Raw genomic sequence first — 20,365 nt, 5'->3', positions numbered from 1 at the left:
AAATATTTTTTTGAAGAAAATTTCTGATCTCTCTTCCATACAAAATAGGGTCCAATGGAAATTCTCGGATTCTATATAATTGTAAAGTAACACCTGATCTCTAGTGCTGATAGAACTAAAAGAATTTCATCTTTAGATCATGGCCCAATTTTAACTGGATGAGGTCTCTCTGGTTAAAATAAGTAAACCTCATTTTAATTCATTTCTCCTTGTTATCAGTGACAACTGTAAGTCCAGAACTGTCTGTAAATCCTGATCAACTTCCATTGTGTAGAATTTGCAACCCCACATTTCAGACATTATTATTTCCAGAACTTTAAGGTTGGTTCTACTTTTCAAAAAAGTTGTACTCAGAAAGACAAAGAATTCTGTCTGGTTTTGAGTATAAAGCATAGTCAAACTGAAAAATGCAGAAGCTTCATTATTTATGAAAAAATATATTCTGCTCTGCCATATTCTCATAGAAGTCTGTTACATAGAAGTCTTGAGATCGGATGACGCACTTGATCAGCAGTTTCTTGATAATTATTTTAATCAACACCTGTAAATACACAGTATTTGAATGAGGAATCTATGATTCTAGAACTAACTTAAAATAAATATGTGCTTTTAGGCCACACATTTTCAACTGTTCTTAAGCATAAGAAGATAAAAGCTTTATCTGTTAAGATAAATCATCACATCAGAAACGTAGCAGGTAATCATAAAGAAAGTCTATAATTCTACCACTGACTAGGCAAAGCAGGAAATACATATCAGCAATACCACAGATCCATCTTTGTAGATGAGCAAAGTCCTGAGAAACATGACCAAATATCTAAGCTAGCCTTGCTTGGGGGAGGGTGCTGGTGGTGAAGGGATTGAACAACATGACCTCCTAATGTCTATTCAGCCCTAAATTATTCTATGATCTTTATATTACTTCAGAGCTATAATTGAGGTAGTAAACGATGTATCAGAGAGGAAAAACAGAATAAAGAAACTTTCAAATTGAAATGAGTGTACAAGTAAAACTTGATCTTGACATGAACATTAAGAACAACGATTAGAACAAAACAATTTTTAGTCTCACCAGGAGAAGAGTGCAAAAGTGTGCTATTATTGCTTCACTGAAAATTATACCAATATTGTTTTTAAAGAAGCAACCACTGCCTTCAAGCAAAACAAAGGAAGTCTATCCAAGTATTGTGAAGTCTGGATACCAAATAATAATATTTGTTCTGAGAATTAACTGACTTTTTTTTTTGGCCACCATGCAGGCTTGATGTATTAGACTCCATTTATTTTTATTTAAATATAGCGTCTATGACCTATATTCTATATATATCAATTAACTGATCAAAAATCATGCCTTGTATTTGTTTATTTCTCTCCCTCATTGGAACTAAATGAAAAAGATTCAGGGTTATGGTTGAAGAAACACCTTTTTATTCATTTCATATATCTAACATAAAATTGACCTCTATTTATATGAAGGAAATTCAACAGTAAAGCTTTTAAGTTATTATTATAGAAAGTTTTTTAGAAGTCTTGTAGATTATATCAATCAAGTGTGCTCACTTTGCTGTCTTAAAAAACAACAACAACAACACAAAACTCCTTAACAATGACAGCATAGAGCTTTCTGAACATTCAATATTTCAGGATTTTTGTTATTTTTAGGACCTGGTTTTATTAGCCTTGGGAGATGCTCCAACTACTAAACCTTGGTCAGATTTAAGCGCAAAAAATGCAAATACTCTTTACAGGCTAACTTATTAACTACCACCACTTTCTGACCAAGAAAAAAAAAAATATTCTCACCGAACAGTATCTTAAGGACCCCACTGGGCATGACCCACTAGTGCATTGCACAGTCCCTTCACAAATACTTAACTGCCATCTAGTGGCTGAGTAGCCCGACTTCTTTATGATATCCTCCAGGCTCTCTGAACACTTGCTTCTTCCCTCATTTCTATTATTTCTACTTGCAGTCTTATCCTTCCTTCAGGGCCTGAGAAATTTTGACATTAACAGAAGCCAGGGTTTCAGTCATAAAGCTCAGCTACAGGTCATACAGGAGGAAGAACAATCTCACAAATTATATTGGGGTCTCATCTCAAAGAATAGAACATCAGACACGCTTAGTCAATCATTTCATATAATAAAAGTTTAGTTCATTTATCTACTACCTGAAGACAAAAAAGTGTCTTAGTGCTTATTAGGCTTTCTGTACAAGAAACCAAACCCCTTAAATTGCAGCATGTTTAAATTGAAGAGTAAGTTCTAATTTCAAGAAGCAAAGACAAATCTACATTAATAAAACTGGAAACTTCTGCATAAAAACATTTAAAAGACAGTATACCTGATTTGTCTGGGAGGTTTAACAAAGGTTAGCCTCCCCTTTACTGCCCAAGTAAAATGTTCTGCACTTGTGCAGTTCCTATGACTCTAGCAGTAAAGTCTTTTGCCAGGTGTCTATCATTTCTTGCATCACAAAAACTTTGTTTCCTTTCTGTACATATTTAATAAAGCATAATTTTTTCTCAGTGCTAACAAGAGAACACAATATGCCTACATATGCTTCCTGACATTCACCTGCTTTAATTTACAATATCCTAACTATAACATTAAACATTGGGCCTGAAATTAGAATATAAGTTGCTGCACCACACATTGCAAACCTAGATAATTTTGTGAAAAGATCAAATTAAAAAAAATAATTTTTTGCAGCTTTTTATTTTCTGAGATTGGGATATGCTGGCATGACATTGCAGGAAGTTTACACTGACAACAGTTGTTCTCCTTAAAACAATATATCTGTCTTTTGTGAGGACACAGACCACTAACATGTACTTTGCAAAATGCAACAGGTAGACTTCATTATCATTCTGTTCATAGTGAACACTTCCAGAAAATTTGCTTCTTTCATACTCCTTTCTCTCCTCAATGAAAATACTTTGTTTTACCTACGTGGGTACCTTTTTTTTCCTTCCCTGCTGTAACACTTTAGCAATACTTTTTGTAGGAAAAGAGCTATCTTAGAAGAGACGTTCATTGCCTGCCCACTAATTCTGTTTCGAAAAGTAACCTGACAAGTAGTGAAGGGATAGAAGAGGAGTAGCATATGTTCCCAGGATCATTGGGCTCTTCTGAAAGAACATCTCAAGAAAGAACATGCAAAATGAAGCAGAGCAAAAAATTTTAAATAATAATAATAGTAATAGGCCACAGCATTAAGATTTTTCCCTCATGAGCTCCAAAATCAATTTTTCTGATTTCTACTGAACACAGTTGTTAACCAGTCTCATTTACAGTTGCCTCTATCCTGATGAGAGCCATGTTATACAAAAATGAGAAAGGTTTAAAAAAAATTCTTTATTGTAGAATCACTTCCCCATTTCAGATATATCTTACATTTACCTTCTTTACCTCACCTTCTCTCTATAAATTATCTACCACCCTGAACTTTCAGTTAAGAAAGTTTTGAGTAGCATACATGTTTCCAAGACAAAGTTGAGCTGTGACACTGTATAATAATGAAAAGTAAGCCCCAATCCTGCCAACGTTTCATATTTTTTAGACAGACACATTATGTACTTATATTTAAGGATACCTAAACTTTTTTCTAGTATTACTACGTGTCAAAATTAGAACATTCCAAATGACATTAAGTAATAATTTAGTAATTTAAGCTTAAATTATACTAATTTGCAGTTAAAGGCTAAAGTGTGAAAAAAAAAAATCCCCTGAAACACAGAGAAAAGTTGTCATCAAAGTGTAGTAGTTAGAAATATTCTACAGAGACACTCCAGTAGTTAGAGTTATAATATTTTCAAAGTGGAAAGTATATTCAACATTGCAAAAAGTGTCCTGTAATTTAAGGTTTTTAAAGCTAGAATTGTTTCCCTATGATATTGTTGGAAAGTGCACCAATAGATCATGCAGCATAAATCTGTCTTCAGTGCCTGAGAGCTGCCAAAACGTTGTCTGGTTGGTACTACTTGTTGAAGTACACGGTGTTCCAAAAGGCTTATTATTTTGGTTGAGGGATTATTTGTTGGTTGAAATGAGGTGAACCAAACCAAAATGAACAACTGAATTTGAAATGCTACAGGCGTAATGTTTTTTTGATGGCAAAATTTTCCACTGTAAATATACTTTAGATACTCAATTTAAGCTATCATATAACTAAACTGCTAGAAATTGGATCAGTCTGGCAAAATCTCATCTCCTGAGATAGGATTACAGAGACCAGTCATCTTCAATGGAATGATTAACAATTCATTACATCTGTATGCTGACCTTTAAATAAATGCAATCAGGGCTTTCTTCCTAAATTTGTGTGATACTCAGAATAGGCACTCATTGCAAATGACCAAAAAAAAAATGTTAAAATAATTAAGATAATAATATAAGAGAACAATGAATTTAGATGACTGTCAAGCGATTTGTAAGTTGTTTTTTTTCCTGTGATGTCCCACTAACAAGGCTTAGTTTTCAAGTGCTCATTTTACATTTAGAAAAACAGTTTTTCCTTTGTGTTACATCTCTACCACATAAAATAAAACAAACTAAAATTGAGTTAAAGTGTAGGGAAAATTGCAATGCTACCCTAAAAGATGAGGGGTGTGAAAGAGAAAAGAACTTGGCTCTTGCACAAAAGTACAGCTGCCAAATCACAACATCAGGTTTGAAGGTCAAGTTTCTAAATGATTTTTTTTCTCTTCTTCCTTCACTAAAGAATTTAGGCCTAACCAAAATTTGTTTGTTCTGAGAAGACCTTGTAGACATTGTTGCTCGTTCTTGGCATTTTCAAAACTAGGAGTTGAAATGGGTGCCAGTTTCTCTTATTTTCCTCCTGCACTAAAAACAAGCACCCCCATGCCCTCTTTTTTTTAATTGTGACTTTTTAAAATTTGCTTTTGTTCAGTCAAAGATAGCTATCTTAAAACTTTAGGAAATTATAGTGCAAAATATAAGGTTAAGGTCATAAAGGTAAGGAAATGGTCAGAATATACAAACAATAGGCCCTTCCAATGGTAAGAAAGTGCAGAATCCAGACGGGGGTTTATTTTTGTTAGATACACTCAACTGTTAGGGACTTATTAATTTTATCCACTTACAGTTTCTCATATTAAGTAATTTCCACTCTGATTTTCAACGGAAACCAGAATGAAGACATAGTAAAGCAAAAACTTGAAATGATGTTTTGTCAATGAGGTGATCATGCTTACAAAGCATTTATTGCTGCTCTTCATTGATGAATAATAGTACAGAATGGAACAAGTTCACATTATTGCTGTAAAAGACAAACAGTAAGCAAGACGGATGGGGATCTCTAACACCAGCAAATGCAATTCATTAATCAGTCAACATGATAGGTTAGTTAAAGACAGAGGAGACACCAAACAAATGTTATTTGTTCAGGAAACCAAGCAGTGCTCTAGTGCTGCTGGTTAAACTTCATTCCAATAGCAAGAGAATCAAATATTTAGGGAAAGTACCTAAGCAGTCATAAATATTTTCATTAAATTTCCAGTAAAAAAAAATAATTATGTAGATTTTTTTTTCTGATAGTGAATTAAAATTCTAGATATAGATAAAATATCCGGTCACTAGTGGAGTCCCCCAGGGCTCGGTACTGGGGCCGGTCCTCTTTAATATCTTTATTGATGATCTGGATGAGGGCGTCCAGTGCACCCTCAGTAAGTTTGCAGACGACACCAAGCTAAGTGCGTGTGTCGATCTGCTCGAGGGCAGGAAGGCTCTGCAGGAGGATCTGCATAGGCTGGAGCGATGGGCTGAGGTCAACTGCATGAAGTTCAACAAGGCCAAGTGCCGGGTCCTGCACCTGGGCTGCAACAACCCCAAGCAGAGCTACAGGCTGGGAGATGAGTGGCTGGAAAGCTGCCTGGCCGAGAAGGACCTGGGAGTATTGGTGGATAGTCGGCTGAATATGAGCCAGCAGTGTGCCCAGGTGGCCAAGAAGGCCAACGGCATCCTGGCCTGTATAAGAAGCAGTGTGGCCAGCAGGTCGAGGGAAGTGATTGTGCCCCTGTACTCGGCTCTGGTGAGGCCGCACCTCGAGTACTGTGTTCAGTTTTGGGCCCCTCGCTACAGGAAGGACATGGACGTGCTCGAGCGAGTCCAGAGAAGGGCGACCAAGCTGGTGAGGGGTCTGGAGAACAAGTCTTACGAGGAGCGGCTGAGGGAGCTGGGCTTGTTCAGCCTGGAGAAGAGGAGGCTCAGGGGCGACCTCATCGCTCTCTACAGTTACCTGAAAGGAGGCTGTAGAGAGGTGGGGGTTGGTCTATTCTCCCACGTGCCTGGTGACAGGACGAGGGGGAATGGGCTAAAGTTGCGACAGGGGAGTTTTAGGTTGGATGTTAGGAAGTACTTCTTTACCGAAAGGGTTATTAAGCATTGGAACGGGCTGCCCAGGGAGGTGGTGGAGTCACCATCCCTGGAGGTCTTTAAAAGACGTTTAGATGTAGAGCTTGGGGATATGGTTTAGTGGAGTACTTAGTGTTAGGTCGGAGGTTGGACTCGATGATCTTGAGGTCTCTTCCAACCTAGAAAAATCTGTGAATCTGTGAATATGCAATGTGCAATATCTTTCTGGATATATATGAGTAAGCTTTAAAAAAAAGAAATGCCAAAAATATTGCTAGTGAATAGTAGTAAAATACTGAAGTAAAATAAAAATGCATGGGACAAATATTTTACAATTTACACTTAAGATATTGCTATGCAGAATAATTTTGTGATATAATTTTAATTAAAAAATCTAGTCTTTAAATATTCTTAATTATGGAGATTGGAAAATTTAGGTAACTGACTAGAACTCTTGACATGTTGTTTGGTAAGACAAAAACATGCAGGTAATATACCTCCTTCCCCCATCCACGTTCATAAAATCCCTGCTTGAACCTGAACTGCGTTTGCAAGTCTAACAATCAAGAGAATACATTTCACTAGGCATTTCTTATTTTCTTACTCCAAAACAAAAGCAATGATCATTTTTATAAAATACTGCTCAATGCAGCAATGCTTGAGGCAGCCAGTCATTTGCATAAAAGAAGAGGGTTGGGGGAGAAAAAGATCAGCCCTAACCCTCTCTGAAAAAAATCTCTGCCACCGTTACCCACACAAACTTCAGTAGAAGGTCTGGTTATATTAGATAATCACTATTTCTTGGCAATACCATCAGACCTCTGGAACCAAGCATTACTTCTGAATGAAGTGAACAATAACATCTCATAAGAACCATCTTAGGTAGGCAGGTACCTTGAATCTCTGTATCTAGATACACTATGGAGCACGTTAGTATTTTGAAATAAAAATTTAGATTTAAAAAACACTTCTGAATATTTGCATTCTGAAAATTCATTACACAAATAAGAGCTATTGCATAAGTGTCTGAAGTACGTCTTTTCTATTTTTCTCTACAGAATGCTAGATAGAACACTTCTGTCAAGATCTTACCTGTACCTGCTGAACATCTTCTATGAATTGTTTTTCTGTTTCTAGTACAGTAGATTTCAACTCTGAATCTGAAAAAAAAAGTATAGCTTCTACAATATACATAGATTTCATTGATCTTTCAAAATACATACTAAGGATTTAATGAAAAGAGGATACAATTAAAAAGAAAACTGTTAAATCTCCCACTTTCCAAGTTATGCATCTAAAGTTAATTAAGCAGGTTGTATATATAAATAAAGCCAGTCTGATCTCAACATGCAATGTATTTATTAAGACTCTACAATAAATGATATGGTCTTAGAAGTATACCACAAATCTTCAAAGAACTCTTTTCATTGTCAGAATTTCTGTTTCAAAGAAAAATAGTCACTTATGGCTCTATTATTTTTATCCCACAGAAAGTTAAGTAATAGTTCTCATGCTTATTCTTCTCTTCCAACCTCATTAAGATGTATGTGTCCTTAAGATCTGCAGATTGTATCTGTTCACAAAAGGCCACTAAAACCCATAAACGGGCTGACTACTGTTGGCAGACATGTTGTCTTTTTGACATCCTCCACAGGCCCTCCTTTGTTCTACTATAAAATTTGAGATGGCCACTAGGAGACAGACAATGATATAGATCTAAAGTCATATTTTAAAAGTGTTTGAAAGACAATTGACCTTACTAGACTAAATACCTTTTGAGAAATCTCAATTTCATCCCAATGATATTATTCCCCCTCTCTGGCATCTTAGCAGTATGAAGATAGTTTGGGACTGTACACTTATTGTGAAACTGTACAGTCATAGCTTCCCAGAACTGGGGGCATTCAAGCTGAGGATATAAAACTAACTCTTCACCTTTTGAGTCTATGATCCTCTCATTTGTGTAAAGAAACTGCATTAACAGCATTAATTTGACTTCCAGAATTTTGACCACAATACTCATTTACATTGAAAGACAGCAGTACTTCATTCCAATAGTACCTTTTTCAATTATTTTCTACTTCAGAATAACTCAAGAGAATCTTAATAAATATCTAAGAATTCCTCCATTTAATTACCCTCTTTAGACAGTATACTTGCACAGTTATGGTTTTAAACAGAACCACAGATCTCCAAGCAATGAAAAATAAAATGTGGGACTAAAAACTTTTATCTGTGCTTCCTCCCCCCCCTCCCTGGAAAAAGGCATCAAGGCATAAAACTCCCCCAAACTGAATTTCATTTCTTAGTTTAGAATAATTTTTATCTAGGTTTTATCTAACAATATTAGTGTTTGAAATCTCAGTTTTAATAAAAATGTAACTAAACCTAACTATAAAAAGTTACATTAAAACCTTGATTGTGCAAATATTTATTTCAGTGAGAAGCATGTGCTGCATATCTGTGCTTTGCTTGTGCAGTGATGCATTTTGATTACCTACTGAATAAAAGAAATCACAAATTTTGTGCTGAAAATGAAACAAGCATGTAACAACCCAATACACATTCAGGATTCTCAAGTTTTTGATAAGTTATTGCAAAGAATAACAAAGATATCTTTTTAATGTATTTGTGGAAGAGAGAGTGTCTTGTAGTTAAGACAGAGGGCTGTGATTTAAGATACATTTTTTACCCTATGCTTTCTGCAGGTTTAAAAAACCCTACCCTAACTGTTCTTCAGTTTCCTTGTTTTATAGGATATAATTAGTAAAGGGGAGGGGGGAGGGGGACAACAGCAGCTACACAGTGAAAAGTTCTCTAACCAGCTTAATAGCTGCTGCTAATTATGTGGATTATGCCTCCAATTAGTCATAGTCTACTTTTGTACACATCACAAAAATAGAAATTTCTTATACCTTCCCAGAGAACGTCTCATGCATCCTTCTTAGGGTACCACTAAATAGCAGGCAAATCTGATGACTATTTGCAGGAACATGGGAACAGTTTTGATCAAAAAACTCCACATTCCTAATTCCTATACATTTGGCCTCCTCACAGCTTTCTGACAATCCCGTCTGTTGGGAAGTGAGGTGTGTAAGCAGGAAGTGTCATTGCCAGAGGCAGATAATCTGCAAGGCTACCGCTTGAATACTAACAATCCTCAACTTATTTATTTATCCTTTTTATTTACTAAAACTACATTTCAAAAGTCTTATCTGGCAGAATTTTCCCAATTATAAAAGGCTGGATGAGGATAGGCAGTCATTAACTAGAAATAACCCATCATGTCTGACTTTGCCATGTTTTGATTATGGATAAATCGCCTTGTTGCTGACTTTTACATAACTCCATTTACTGAAGCAAATTTAGGATGATACCAACAAATTGGTCACTCAACTCTCAGGGCTACTAAAACCAAAGAATTGTCTCCTCTGAAGGAAGGAAGCTGTAACATTTTCAAAATAAGCAACTGTCAGATACTTGTTTTACAAATTATTTGGAAGAAGAGAACTTCTTTGGCTAACCATACCTCAACAGATTTGCAAACCCAGGAAAACAGGCTTTGAATCATCAGATAGAAAATTAGCAGTTTACATACCACTACATTTCATTCATGATATCGACAGATTTTGTCCGAAAACTTCTCTGAATCCAGAACAATATTTTTGGTAAAAGTATTTGCTAACTGAACCCAAAGTTATGTTAGATATTTCTAAACTGTATGTTTTAATATATTAAAAAAAAAAAAAAAAAACTGATCACTCTAATAGCCTTCTTCTTGCACCTAACAATGCTCCATAGGATACAGCACAGCAAAGCTATTTAATATATACTATATGAAACAGGGATACTTTGCTTGTTTAGGAACAAATTACCTAGCACCCTGCAGAATTTCCTCTTGCCCTACTTAAAATTTGAAGACCTGGTATTGCTGTCATGCTGATGACAGCAATAAAGACTATATATAAAAATATCCTGCTACATTCCTCTCTGGATAAATACTTTGGTCTAAAATGCAAGTTTTTGCTTATAAACTGGTATCTCTAGTGTTAATATTGTACATGTTTAACCATACAGCAAAAACAATACATATCATAAAATATAGCTACTCTGCATACATTAATTTAAATCCTTAAATAATTCTTGCCCTCTCCATGTTTCAAAGGGCACCTATGCATAAAGCAATTTAATTACAAATCATGAGGAAGATGTGGATCCTTTAGTATTCACGTGAAATATCACTCACCTCTAGGTTCTTCCACATGGCAAGCACGCAAACAAAATGTTAAATTATTTATCTGCCTGAATTGTATTCAGAACAATTTTATTTTTCCTTTTCTACACTGCAAATTCACACCAACAAATAAAATTTCAGTAATATTTTTTAGAAGTCAAAACCTCAAGTAAATTTTGAGAACTATTTATGTTCCATTTAGAAATGGTAAAATACACAATTTTCCCTTTTTCTTCTAATTCAATTTTCTTAGTGTTTGCAGTTTTTGAGAGGGCCATAACTAAGGAACAGACAAATACTATAGACATTATGTACATGTAGTAGGAATAATATTAAATAGAACAAGATTGGATGGAAACAAGCAGTGTATAAAATGAATAGATTTAAGTATTCCTTGTGATTGAAGTACTCTTCCAAATAGTACTTCAGTAAAGTAAAAATAGTAAAAAAAAGTTTAAAAATGCATTTCAAAACATTAAATCTATGCTCATCTAGACATTAGAAACAACAAACTTGTTGTTTACTTGCTGTCATGATAAAACCTCAAAGTAATATAATGAAAAAAAAAATACATTTTCTCTTTTGTCTTTCAAGTGACATGCCTGTTTATAGAAACCCTGATCACACATCCATTAGCTAAATCTCCAAGAAACACAACCTTTCTTAGAGCACCTGGCAATGAATTCAGTTACTACATAGGGCCACACTCATTTAATACTACATAAAATAGTAGATCGTTAGTCAAAAACTGGACTATTGCAATAGTGTGTTATATATATATTAGTAGTATCATGCAGTAGTGTATTATATATATAGTGTGTATTATATAGTGTATATAGTAGTATTATTGCAGTAATGGAGTGTTCCACACTCTGAATTGCATCAGTGATATGCAGAAATTTTTCCTTGACCACAAAGCCACTGCATAAACAGAATAATATAGCAATGTTGCATTTTTGTTGGCACCACTTATTTTGGTTGTGAGCACTGGAATAAGTGATACCAGCAAAAGAGAACTGTTGCCATTACAAGTTATGTCCATGAAAGGAACACTTTGCTTGTGTTCCAGAGGAAGTTGTAGAGAAGTCCCAAAGAGAAGGAAATCTGAAATTAACTCCACCCAAAGGCTACAAGCACAATAAAGAGATCTGTTGAAATAATGACTTAATTCTTCAAATTTAAACAATGAAAAAAGGAGTGGTGGGAAATAGAAAAATTGAAAATACCCAGTGGCTCTCCATGGAGGTCATGGGAGATTGAAAGTGATGAGAGTCATTGAATACTGATGCAAAACTAAGCCTTTAACAACCTGCGGTATTTGCCAATCAACACTACTAACAGAAAACAGGTTTGAAATTCTCTTCTAAATTTTTTAGTAAGCTACAAGAGGGTTTCTCATTTTGTTCAAGTCTCAGCTGGACAAAAGCTTTTCGAGTATGCTGAACATTTCAGAATTTGGCTGGTAGAATAACCTCATGAATATTTAAGATAAACTGACTTTTTAAACAAGACCTCAGTTTATTTTTCAGACACACTACTCCTACCTCTCTGTCAGCAGGGGACAGCTGAATCCACGAAGGAATAACTTACACCACTCTAATAACTTTCAATATAACACCAGTGGGCTTCTGAAGTTTTCCATATTTTTAAGAATAGAAAAGTACCCATATATTTCATGACTCTGAAGGAATATAAAACTGGAAAAGAACAACGGTCAAAATACCTGGTAAAATCCATCAGTCAGCAGATGCCAGGTGCACATCTTGATTGTTAACAAAAGGCATATATTTTTGCTGGATATTTTTTATTAGATTCATACTAGCTAACAGTATTTCTGATGCTAATCCAAGATCTTTAGAATCAGGTATATCTTACAAGTTAAGATATTAAGGTCATATCTTGGATTCTAAAAGGCAGCAGCTCACTCCCCATGCCATACATATATCTTGTCTGCGTCCAAGAATATACCTGTTTCCGTAATTTTGAGTCCTTTTTCTTCATCTGGTGGTTTGGGTGGGGGCCACACAGATGGAATTCTCCTTGGAAAGCTTCCTTCAACGTAATCTGATGAATGCGTGGGTTGGCTAACTGCAGCCCAAGTATAGAGCTGGTCTTGCTATGGTTATAAAACAGAGGGAGAAAAAAAAAGTTAGGTTCATATATGAAGACATTTTCAAAATATCAAAGCCTTTGTTTCCAACACAAATAGTTCATTATCCACCCCTATATCAAGGCAGGCTTCTTTATATACTCTTAATTTTACAAAGACTTAGCATAAACCTGCATTAAAAGAACTGAATGTTCTGATTTTGAAATGTTCTCTAACAATAAAAAAACTAAACTTTTACTTATCTGCAGCACAATGAGAGGCTAGAATACAGTTCAGCATTTCTTGAGCATGTGAAGAACTCTGACACCTCTCCTTTCTTCAGAGAGATAAGTTTCTGTCCATCACAACTGTACTATTTTACATAGGACTAGTTCACAGTTTAAAGAGAAAAAATATATTTCAGTCCATACTCTATGTTTTATATTAAATGTGCAAACCAAGAAAAGAAGCAGGAATATTCCTAGGAACATTTCAACATAAATTGAACTGAGATATTTATTCTTTACAACTCTGCTGATTAGTTTTTGTCATTTACATTTCCATATTCATAGAGAGACAGCTAAAAAGGTGAGATGGCTTTTTTTGGGAAAAAAAAGAAAATTAAAGTATTCTCAATCCTCTAGGATCAGATCAAAATATCTTTGTTTTTCAATAGCTTTGAATTTAACCTGCTTAGTAAAAGTAGGAGACATCCAGACTATCCGATGAAAGGCACAGCAAACAGTTACTTATGCTTTAAACCAGAAGTTTAGCTGACCACAGTTCAAACAGTTTTTGTTGCAACTCTCAGTATACACACCAATATGCTCACATTGTGATTAAACCTTTTTAATACTGTAAAACTCTACAAAAAACATTCACAGCAAGATCATGAACGTCCTAGTATTTGGCCTGGAGATATGCAAAATACTGTAGTACAAAACTGAAAAAATCAAGTCACAGGATAAACACACAGTTATAACATGCAGTACTATCTTCTTACAAAGATCACATTTATGATCCCTCATTCACACTTTTGTCTAAGTAAAATATTGGTAACATATTTGTTTTGCTGCATTCTTCATTTTTAAGATTTAAAACTTTTGATTGTTTCTCTTTTACACAGATCCTAAACAAGTATTGAAAACATTCAGGGGAAATAACAAAACCCATTTAACACTTCTGGGGATAATATCTACTTCATGTGACTAAGTTTCTACTTGCCTAAACATAAGTTGTGATAAGAGTGGTAAGACCTTATTCTGTTGAGGACAACTTCCTTAGAACAAGCAAATGCTGGTTATAAAGGAAAATGATCTGGTTTATAGACTGTGCCGCAAATAGGGTGAAAGGAAGCTAATTATATCTTTCCAGTATTAAAAACATGGTAAAAATCCAGACACATGAACAGACCTTCAATAAAAGGAAATGAATAAAAAGCCTAATACAAAACCACATCAGGTTGTTTACTTAGCCATGAATTCTGTGTTCCTTGAAAAGACTATCCTTTCCTTACTGGCTATCCTGCTTCATTTGAATACCTAAACAGGCAGGATTAATGAAGTTTTCAGTAACTTATTACTTACCATTCATCTAATTAATGTAAATATTTGCTTTTTGAGCATTTTTCAGCTTCGGACTAATTTCCAGTACAGTGGGAGTGGGGGGGGAAGGGGCAGGGGCAGAGAGATCTTACCAGTAGACACTGTGTAAAGAAGAGGAAAAGGTACTAAATATTGCCATTTATCTTTTTTTTTTTTCTGCACTATCCAAATCTCAAAAAGAGTAAAAAATTCAGCAACAAACCAGAACAAAATATTTTCGCCCATTACATTGCTCAGAGTTGTAGGCCATACACAGTCCAAGGAACACAGAGAACAGCCTCTGCAGAGGGCTACTTGGGTAAGCATAGTCAACTTTCAATGGGGATTACTTGTAGGGTTACAGAGCTATAAAACAGAAAATAACAGACTGTAGATGATATTGACATAATATAAATGAGGAAGACAATTAAACTACTCCTAAACATATTTCAGCATGCCAGTTCTTGAAAAATATAGCATAATCATTCAACCAATAAGTTTTGAAGTACGATTAGTCCACTTGAATTAAGGTGTGTTAAAAATCATGGTATGTCTCAGAACTATGGTACAGATGGGATGCATTAGCAAGGTGATAAAACATGAAGTACCTATGTTTCTGCTGATAAAATTTATGACATATGAACTATGAACAGTTAAGACATCACACAACTCCATCACAGACTCCCCTAAACTGGCATGGGATATTTGTGAGTATAGAAAATCATTTCTTGTTTTGTTATTTTTACAGTTTGGGATATTTTTTTTTTCATTTTCTGTTTGACACAGAGAAGGACAGGAAGTAGAACTGTAACATAACAGACATTTACAGAGGAAAATCTAAACTTGCAAAAATGCCTTGAATGGACATGTGTTACAGACAAAATGCATCAGTGTTCAACATATAAACAAAGTGTTTAACATAGCTAAGATCTGATTACTTGCAAACTTATAAACAGAATTTCATATATGAAAATCCCTCATGACAGAAAGGCAGTCTGAAGGTCTAGACTTGGAGTTGATAGTCGATAAACTGCACTTAAAATGGGAAAAGATTAACCCTGTCTCCACTTCCATGTCCTTCAAGAGATGGATCATTTGAATGTCCTAATGTTCAAGACACTGTCCAAAATTTCTTTGCCTTTTGTCTTTAGTTCCTTGGCAGTTAATATAATGACCCATCATGTTTCTCCTTCTCCAAAACTGATAATGCCATAAATTTGCATGATTATTAGAACATTTTGAGAAAGTCCTTTAACATAATAGAATTAGCTGCATATAGCCTATTCAAGCAAAATAAATAAAAAAATCCAAATAAAAATCGGACAGATTTGCTTTTGCCATTAATCTTTTTTTTACTACAAGGATCCATGAACTTCCACCTCCAACTTTTTTTCCTTTGGCATTTTCATTTTAGAAGCAGTTTTTACTAGATATCATTATAAGTACAGCTAATGAATTCTCTTACCGTAATCAAGCTTTGAATGCATCTGGAATTTCCACTTCATCTTGTTCAGACTCCGCTATCTAGGATAAAGCACCGCTTTGGGATGAAAAATAATAATAATCCCTCTACTAAGCGATCCCAATCTTATTTATTTGGACTAATTTCTGGGCAGACATTGAAATCTTAAAGCTGTCTGAGTCCAATGTACTAAATGTGATATCAAGAAGAGAGTTCTTGTTTCCACATAACCTTACACAGCACTTTCCACTGGTTCTTAAAACTGCAGAGCGTTTGCACATGGGCGAGGCAATTTGCCTGCAGGATCTGATGATACACAATCAATAGACATTTTACCACTTATAGACACTAGTGTTGAAAACAGAAATGCACACCATCAGGTCTGTAGTTTAACTCACTCTCTTCCCAGCCAGATGTCACCAGGCACAAAATATGGCTTTTTCTTTAATCCTCGGGTACCATAACACTACATTTGAGGTACAAAAGATATTAAATATTAATTACTTTCCTTCACAGTATGAGCTAAAGATATGCTTACTCTCCTACTAATCTTTAAAGACAGAAGCCAATGCTGTGAGCTACTGAAAGTAAGGGCCTCTCATAAATGATATGAAGAAAGACGCTGGTGGACCCAGAAGAGAAGACCTACAGCAAATATCAGAAAGCACAGTGGTGGTGCTTGAGCTTTCAGGGAAGGGACCACACCAATTTTTCACACTAAGAGACCAGGTTTTCTTCCTGTGCCAAAGACTGAATTAGAAATTATCACATATACCACTGTAGGAATACAATGCACAAACTTGTATCCATGCTTCTGGCAGCAGTATTGCTCCTGTAGATGTGCAGATTATACAACCTTCTGTTCAATGCCACCTTGGTTTTTAAATCAACTGTATCTTCTTCCAGTTCGATGGACAAAAATAGCCATTGTGAGAAATGGTTGAGAGGTACAAAAACTGGATATGAAACAGCAAAAAACAAATACAATGCTATCCAAACAGGTTGCAAAAGCATAAATTTGCAATTTGAAAAAAAAAATCTGATCAGAGGTATTTTGAAAATTCTCAAGAAAAAAAAAGAAAAATACTTGAAAGTCAGATCATACATGGTGAGATGGGAAAAGGCAGGGCAGTTTCAAAGGCATACTGCTACCAGGAATAGCATCTGCACTTCAGCTCAGAAAAGCAGCAGATGGCAGAAACACATTAACAGTACCTCCAACCTTTCTTATACTAGAGTGAATTGGTACTAACTTCCCTCGTGGCTCCCGTGTTAGTCCATAATGGAACCAGGCCCTATCTCTCACACCATTTCATTTCAAATAAAAAACTTACGCAATTTTTCACTAGAACCCCAAACATTCACAGTTATCCTAAAGAGGGGAGGACAAAAATGATTGGCATGTCAGCAGGCCGGTATAAATGGGCCAGGAGTAAACACAGGGTGATAGTTACTAGAAGGTTCCCACTAATTAAATCAATCTGTATCTGAATGTCCTTCTTATAGGAAGAGCTAGGAGAGTGGGGAGGGGAAAAAGCATAGCTGCATTTGAGGTGGAACTAGATAAACTTATAGAAGAATTAAATTTTATGAGACTTGAGATAATGTCGGGGTGGGGTGGGGGGGCAGAGTCCATGACCTGGAAGGTGTTTTCCAGGCTAAGAACTCCAAGGAGCTTGTTCCACAGATGTGCACCAATGTGTGTAATTTAGACTGTACTACAGTGGTTCATGCAGATGGAATTAAATTTCCTGCATGGAAAAAATTTAATCATTCCAATATACTAAGTATATAAATTCTAAAATGAAAGAAAGCAAATTGCATGTTCCCACTGCATGTAAGTAGTTAATTGGACAGGCAAGGTTTTAGTTTGAGAAATTAGAGTCAGCCTACCTCAAAATTCTCTTATCAGCAGGAGACTGCTTTATTTTTAGCAGCTTTTAAAATAAGGAAATCAATACTATTAAGAATGGGAAAAGTAGTTTACTTTTTGGGGAGAGGTTCTGTAGCAAGGCTCTAGCTGACCGTTGCCAGATACAGAGCAGTATTAAACATGGCTCTCAGTTTCTGCTACCTTTGGCTGCACTGGTGAGCACAAATGCCTTACAAGGCTGAAAAAACACCAAATCAGTCAGAATACTCTAACATATCCCTGAAGTAGCATTGTAACTTCATAAACTAAATTTGATGACTAAGCATTATACTTTTTTCTTTTTAGAAAACCGAGGTGCCTCAATAATGCACTTAAAAATACCTCTCAATTTCCTGGTCATGAAACACTTCTTTCCCATGATAACTCAGAAATGACTCCTCTCCAACAAAAGAAAAGAAACTTCTCTGATACCATCAAACTTCACCTATGTTTCAGTATTGTGTCCAGGGGATGACGGAGGCCAATAGGGCAAACATAGACCAGCAGTTACAGCTGTCATAGGAAAGAAAATCAGAAACCTAAGTTTCACATTTCCACATCTATTCTTATCCAGTTCCAGAGTTATTGTCTCAGTCTTCCTGTTCCCCAATAACTTCTGGATTTAATATAGCTGAAAACGTTGAGCTGGTGAACTTAACTGATTCTCCCGTTTTCCTTGGAAGAGAAAACGGTTTTCAGAGGGAACAGTGACTAACAGTGCACAATGAAATAGAAGAACCCAAAGATCTAATCTCTTTACCCATGGGATTCAAACTTCTGTGTGGAAGACCACACATCCCAGGACCTCTAGATTATCAGCTTAAACCATCTAACAGTATATACTACCTCATTCACTTTCTTCAGAAATTGTAAGCTTAGGCAAGAAGCTTCTCCATCAGTAGTTAGTTTCACCTACACCAACACTGTTCTGCAGTAAGTTTGGATTCTGACGTATTTTAATTTTCCAAAGGAAGCTGTTTCATTGTAAACTTCCTTTCACCTCAATTCTATTTGAAAAGGTAATTACTACTGCTTTAAAAACTTCCTCTTGAAATGACATGCAAAATGCACAAATTCAGCTGTCACTGTATTCACAACTCCAAGCTAGAAATGGTGGACATCACTCCATCTCTTAAGTAAACTACTGTACAGAAAGTCAAAAAATATAAACATCTCTGGAGGTGACAGGTTGACCATCACCGTCATCTTACACACAATGATTCTGAAAATTTTAAATGGGTGGCGTAAGCTTAATATCCAGCACGTGCCACTTGAAGCACCTTTTCAAAATAACAAGCATGTAAGCAAAGCTCTTTGCCAGAGAAGGAAAGAGGAAAAAAAAAATGAGCAAAAAACCCCAACCACCTAGCAACATCCTACATATAAAATACCACCATTGTTAGTGGATATGGTAGCATCACCACAAGTAACTGAAACATAGAAAGGACAAAAAAAGAAAAAAGTCTATGAGACCAGATGTAACAACTATAAAATAAATATGCAATTAAAATTTAAAAAAGGAAGCAAGGAAGCAGCATAATAGGAATACTTCAGCCCAGTGAACATCCAACTGTTTTCATTTTACTACTCTTAGGAACATTCAGAGTTGCTTACCACAAAAGAAAAAGCATCACAAAGTGTGGTTGGGCAATGGAAATGGAAGAGGAGACATGAGGGGTTTAATTCAGCCAAACTCAACTGCCATGGTAACTACATGACAAACAGATTAAGGCAACTGATTCACAAAGTATTTTCTCTGCACTATTCTACAATTTTGCCTTGTTTACTTAAAAGCCTTATTCACTACTGACCCCCAATACACTGCTATGACAAATATCATAAGATAGGACTACATCTAATCTTATACATTTAATTCCTGAAGCATTTTAAGTATGCTTGAAGAAATGCTGCTTTGGTGCCAATTTTGTGTGGAAGAGAAGTTCTCCTTGCTGAAGTCGATTCTTGTGACAGTTGCTCCTTGGAAACTGATCACTGGTGTTTTGGCTCTCTGAATTCTGAGAAAGGAGTTTGCCTGTAATCTGCTCAACTACTAATTTTCAGACTGGTGTAAACAGTGTTAGTAAAAACATTAAGAAAAGGCTCCATGTCACTAAGCCCTCTTCCAGCTGACCTGCAAAGTCCCAACATCTGCTACTACTCAGCAGAAAGAAAAGTGTCTTTATTTCCTTGAAAAAGCATCTGTAACACCACAGGTGGTGGAGATAAGAGGAAAACAAACATTTTAATAGCATTTTCCATTTATGCCATTTGGCTCTCTGCTTCCCTGTGGAACAGAGAGTTTATTCAGAAATAGATGGCAACCTAGTCAGACATCACACCCGCAAGTCACACAAGGGGCAGTCCCTCTTCCAAATTGTCAAACATACCTATAAACCACAACATAACAGTAAAGAAAGACACCCGCCTGAAAACGTCTGTTTAGCTCTTCTATTATAGAATATGGTTAAATAATTTCTAAATCAAGATGGCATTAAAAGAAGTATTCAAAACACACAACAGCATTCAACAAAGCACCAAAAGGATGTAAAGAGGGCTAGACTAATCAAAATGACACCTGAAATAAACAAAGATCAAAGCTTACAGTGTGAGGGCAGAAATGTCTTGAAAAAACAGAAGACATTGCTGGTTCATATCACATGAAAACAGTACCTGTTGCAACATTATATTGCTAACATACAATAGAGACAAA

General features: G+C 35.7%; 1 protein-coding gene across 8 annotated transcripts in view; it reads right to left on the bottom strand.

The window, feature by feature from the left end:
- The window catches only part of FMN2 (formin 2), a 202,216-nt gene that overhangs the window by 120,179 nt on the left and 61,672 nt on the right, over window positions 1-20,365 (bottom strand). For all 8 annotated transcript variants that reach the window (XM_083831936.1, XM_083831934.1, XM_083831935.1 and 5 more), the window contains 2 exons: window positions 12,578-12,725; window positions 7,468-7,535 (listed from right to left, as the gene is read on the bottom strand). In XM_083831936.1, the coding sequence (XP_083688062.1) occupies window positions 7,468-7,535; window positions 12,578-12,725 (216 nt within the window). The remainder of the gene's footprint in view (window positions 1-7,467; window positions 7,536-12,577; window positions 12,726-20,365) is intronic.

Source organism: Anser anser (assembly GCF_964211835.1).
Source record: "Anser anser genome assembly, chromosome: 3".
In the NCBI taxonomy this organism is placed as follows: domain Eukaryota; kingdom Metazoa; phylum Chordata; class Aves; order Anseriformes; family Anatidae; genus Anser; species Anser anser.
The sequence above is the reverse complement of the archived record's forward strand: the minus strand, read 5'-3'. Positions and strand labels throughout refer to the sequence as shown.